Source organism: Morus notabilis, unplaced genomic scaffold, assembly GCF_000414095.1.
Source record: "Morus notabilis unplaced genomic scaffold, ASM41409v2 Scaffold442, whole genome shotgun sequence".
Taxonomy (NCBI): domain Eukaryota; kingdom Viridiplantae; phylum Streptophyta; class Magnoliopsida; order Rosales; family Moraceae; genus Morus; species Morus notabilis.
Genome location: NW_010358595.1, coordinates 140,482 through 145,780, shown reverse-complemented (window position 1 = coordinate 145,780; position 5,299 = coordinate 140,482). Strand labels below are relative to the sequence as shown.

The 5,299-nt window shown below is 37.5% G+C and overlaps 1 protein-coding gene across 1 annotated transcript; it reads left to right on the top strand.

Annotated features, from left to right (window-relative positions):
• Positions 1-1,266: 1,266 nt before the first annotated feature.
• On the top strand, positions 1,267-2,951 carry LOC21404790 (CBL-interacting serine/threonine-protein kinase 14). Its single transcript, XM_010092769.2, has one exon. The coding sequence runs from the start codon at positions 1,496-1,498 to the stop codon at positions 2,804-2,806; it is 1,311 nt and encodes a 436-aa protein (XP_010091071.1). The 5' UTR covers positions 1,267-1,495; the 3' UTR covers positions 2,807-2,951.
• Positions 2,952-5,299: the final 2,348 nt, after the last annotated feature.

Genomic DNA, 5,299 nt, shown 5'->3' with positions numbered 1-5,299 from the left:
ACGCGTGCGTTTGCTACCATTAAGCCTTTCTGGGAAGTTTGTGGAAGAAAGAATCCCTAGTGGGGTCTGCATTGAAGCTGCTCTAATGTTGACCATTATAAGAGACAAATCTCGAAAGCATATATTATATATATATATATATATATATATATAAGAGACACGTAAGTCTAAAAACCTTATTTTCCCAGCCAAAGAGAATGTATTGGAATGGAAATTAAGGATAATAGCGAAGATGATTTTAAAAACATTTACTAAAAAACTACAGTTTTTGTTTTTATTCTTTTGACTAAAAACGAACTCTCCAAAATTTATATTGAAAAAGAAAAAGAGACACTGAGGGTACATAGTTTGTTTTCTTTCTTAATTAAAAGGTTGTTGATCGTGTTGTTCCATACAGAAACAAATTGCATATATTTTCTTTAGCCAAAAAAAAAAAAAAAAACTGCATTTGTTTTTTATTGAAATTTTCTTAGAATTAACCCTTAAAAATCAATGTGAAATCAATAATAGAAACATGACTCTTATAAAAGCGCGTACTTTTACGCTTTTTTCTCCAATCAAAATTTGGCATTCAGATAATGATCTGGCAATTAACGTGTGTGTTATGTATTTTTGTTGAGCTGAGTTAACGTCTGTTGTGAATTATCTGCTACTTTTTTTATTTATGTTGTGAATTATCTATTATTTATGCCGATATCTCATATTCTCAAATATTATAACTTTTTTTTTAGTTTTATCAAATAACTATTAAAATAAATTGAGATTTAGTGTATTTTACCGATTCAAATTTACTCTCCCTAAAGCTTTTGAGTTTGCTAATATTCTCCTCTACGATCGGTTCAAAATGAAGCAACTACACCAACCACGTAACCCACACGCAATAACCCAGGGGTAATTTCGTAACTACAATCAAAAGATACACGGTCAACGCTATGTTTCTCCACTGTAAGATACGCTGCGCCAACTGTACCGAATTCCTACGTAGCTGCGCATTGGTTTAATAAGACAAACAACCGTGTCAGAACCACGGGACACGTGGGTGACAACCGTTACGAAAGACGTCACCGAAACTGAGGAAATACAAATTGATATGGAAGTCGCGCACGTGACGTGTCCGGTTTCAAAACTAACGGCGTCAACTTTTCCCAAAGAAACAGCCTTTGGCGCAGCTTTAAATAGAAGTCTGAAAGTGTGTATCTATAGTTTCCGTAGAGACTAATGTACCATTCTTCCATAAATTGAATAACTCATTCTCTCTTCTTCTTTCTCTCTCTTAAATCCCCCAATAATTCCCGTGAATCATCAGCTTGATTCTCTCTCTGTATTAATTTCTATTTCTTTTCTTCCAATTAAAGTTGATGGTTGAGAATTTTCTAAGGAAAGGTTCTGGAAATTTCAGATAATTTCAAGCTCCGTTTATTCAGTGAGAAAATTCTTCGCCATTTTTCGGATGTTGAAGATTATTATGTGAGTTTTTTTTTCGGTGTTTTCGGAAATGTGGCCTGAGATTGAGAGAAGTTCCGGCGAGTTTTCATCGGAGGGAGGCGGAGATGCCTCGCCCGAGATGAACCTGTTCGGGAAGTACGAGCTCGGGAAGCTGCTCGGCCGGGGAGCGTTCGCGAAGGTGTACCACGCGCGGAACGTGGGGACGGGGCAGAGCGTGGCGATAAAAGCGGTGAGCAAGCAGAAGGTGGTTAAAGGAGGCTTCGTGGCGCAGGTTAAGCGGGAGATCGCTATCATGCGCCGGCTGAGCCACCCTAACGTGGTGAAGCTCATGGAGGTTCTCGCCACCAAGACGAAGATCTACTTCGTCATGGAGTTTGCCAAAGGCGGCGAGCTCTTCGCCAAGGTCGCGAAAGGACGGTTCAGCGAGGATCTCAGTCGTCGGTACTTCCAGCAGCTGATCTCCGCCGTTGGATACTGCCACTCCCGCGGCGTCTTCCACCGCGATCTGAAGCCGGAGAATCTCCTCCTTGACGAGAATTGGGATCTCAAGGTCTCCGATTTCGGCCTCAGCGCCGTCTCCGATCAGATCCAACCCGACGGACTCCTCCACACGCTTTGCGGAACTCCTGCCTACGTGGCGCCGGAGATTCTCGCCAAGAAAGGCTACGACGGTGCGAAGGTCGATGTATGGACATGTGGCATAATCCTATTCGTCCTCAACGCAGGTTATCTCCCCTTCAACGATCCCAATCTCATGACGATGTACCGGAAAATCTACAAAGGCGAATTCCGTTTCCCGAAATGGACGTCGCCGGAGCTCCGGCGGTTCATCTCCCGCCTCCTCGACATCAATCCCGAGACGAGAATCACCATCGATCAGATCCTCCGAGATCCTTGGTTCCGAAAGGGTTTCAGAGAGAGGAAATTTCGCCCGGAAGAGAATTTTCAAGAGAGTCATAGCGTTGTTAACAGCAAGAGCTTGAACGCGTTCGACATAATCTCGTTTTCGTCCGGTTTCAACCTCTCCGGTTTATTCAGTGAGTGCGGCGTTTCGGAGTCGGAGGAACGTTTCGTGTCGGCCGAAACGGTGGAGGGAATACTTGAGAGAGTCGAGGAGGTGGCGAAAAGCGAGAGCTTGACAGTGACGAAGAAGATTGATTGGCGGGCCAGGGTGGAGGGGCAGAACGGGGATTTCGTTGCGGTCGTCGAGGTTCACCGCTTAACGGATAAACTGGTTCTCGTTGAGGTTAAGCAGAAGGAAAGAGAGCTTGTAACTGGGCTTCAAATTTGGAAAGATAAGCTGAGGCCGAAACTTGACGGTTTAGTTTTTCAACCGGGAAGGCCGTTCTCCGATGACTAAAAAGGGCAAGAGAGCTCGCTACGTGTTATATTATTGTCGTGCATGTAAATTATGATAATTTATTTTTCCGATGATCGGGAAATTAATTTAGACGAATGTTTCCAGATTCTCATATATTATTATTATTATTATTATTTTTTTTTTTGCCTTGAATTATGAATAGTAGTAGTACACTATTAAAAAAAAGAAAAAAAAAAAAAAACAGAGAAAAGAAAGTAGAAGAAGAAGAAGAAAATAGGAATCTCGAATTTAGCTGTAAATGTCGTATATATTGGGTTTTCCATTTCAATATTTCACCGTTTAGCATCTCACTTATTTATAACTCTTTCTTAGTTTCTTTTTAGCTAATTTCCCTTGGTTAGTTATGGTCGTAACTTGTTAGTTATTAATCTCTTACTTTTTTTACACCATAAGTTCTCTTACTTAGCTTGGAGAATTTTATTTTCGTAAATTGGATAATGTTTCTAAACATAATTGATAAAACGGTGCCCACAAGTTCCTTGTTCTCTACATATGTCTGGGGCCCATCACGGACATTATAGATGTACCATCTTGTCTAACGTAATGGGGAGAAAAACCAAATGAAGAAAGTTGATACTAAAACAATAAGTGTATCTATATATACACTACAACAAAAAACTTATTTGCAATGAATAAATGTCTTTTACACGTTATCGTCGGTAATATCATATTTGTGACAACATGTCATCGCAAAAGATTAGACACAAATAATGTATTTGTGACGACAAAGTTTTGAGATGTCGTCGTTAATACATTAGCGACGACTATCATCGCGAATAAGTCATCATGAATGTTCCGTCAAACATGTCGTTGATGATGACGTGTTCATAATTATTTGTGATGATATATGTCGTCACAAAAGTGTTAGATGTCGTCGCTAGTGATTTAAACTATTTACGACGACTTTTTTTAGATTTGTCGTCACAAAAAATGTTTTCTTTTTTTCCCTAATTTTATAGTAATATTAATTAATAATACATAAATTAGAAGAAAAATTAATAATAAAATAAATCAATAAAATTGATATTTACTAATAAAATATTCATATAAAAAGATCAACACAATAATAAAAGATTCCTCCTTTTGTGCTCCTCAAGCACATCCTTTTAGGCGTTGTAGTGTGGGTCACATATATCTCTTGTGTGCAAGCCGACAACACTGCCAAAATATTTAGCATTTTCGCCAATCGCCTTCCACGAACCCGTCTCGTCAAATAAGACAAAAGGCTTCCTATATTTTTGTACTTTCTCCACTATATCTCGACCTAGAGCTACTCCTCGACCAGACCAACGTCGAGATGTTGGCTCGGGAACTGACTGACAATATGTCGGGAGTCTCGTCGGATCAAGTGGAGGCTGTGATCTTCCTGCAGAGCCGGCGCGTGTAGCTATTGGGCCAGACATCGAGACGTTGTGTCGTAAAAAAAAACACTTATGGTTTAAACACCTCCGGCACGGACAACTTGTACAACCGCTTTCATCAACATAGTCTTTGACAATGTTGATAAACGAAGACAACCCTTCCCAATACTCATTAGACAACTGATTTTTCATATGTATCCAACTCTTGTCAATTGGCATCTTGATTATAAAAACAATGACACATCTAATCATACTTTATGTTTTCTTGTGACTATATAATCACGTTCATAAAGAAAGTTTAACATTTCATGTTTCATTTTTATAAGTTTTATCAAATTTTATGAACAAGTTATTTTAATATTGTTAAAATTAATAATGTTTATAATTAATTTTTAATTTTCTTTCTATTAATGTAATTAATTCTTATTAATTAAATTCTTAAAATTAATAGGTTTTAATAAAATTTCAGCATCATAACGACATATTTTTCTTATTATCCAAAAATTCTAACCTACAAAAAAATAACTTTTAAAAGATTTCGGCACACCAAAACTACAAGATGTGCCACCCAGAACAATTATCAAAACTTTTAATTTCAACCTAAATCAAATTATAATCTTAAAATTTCAACAATCTCAATATCAAATTTCAATAATCTCAAAATTCATAATCTAAAATACAATCTATAATCCAAATTTCAAATAATATACTAATTCTAAAATTTATAAATCAAACTTTAAAATTTATAATCCATAATTATACACAATTCAAATAACAAAAAAACTCATACATTTTAAACTAAAAAATACAATAACTATGAAAAAACTTACAAAATTTAAACTCACTGAAACGGGAGCTGAAAATGGTAAGATAAACAGGGGCAAAGGGCGGCGGTGGTGGACTTTGACGGCAAGATTTTGGGAACTTTTGGATGAAAAAACAAATAAAACTTATAATATTGTTGATTTTGAAGAGAATACAAAGAGATTTTGAGAGTTTAGGGTCAGAAAACTAGATAAAACTGGTGAGAGGCCAAGAGAGAGAGAGAGAGAGACAAGTCAATCGGAAAAAATGGAGGAGGAGGCTCTGCTCATGGGCATATAACAGAGTT

Coding starts and splice junctions, on each gene's coding strand:
- LOC21404790 (XM_010092769.2), top strand. CDS start 1,496: ATGTGGCCTGAGATTGAGAGAAGTTCCGGCGAGTTTTCATCGGAGGGA.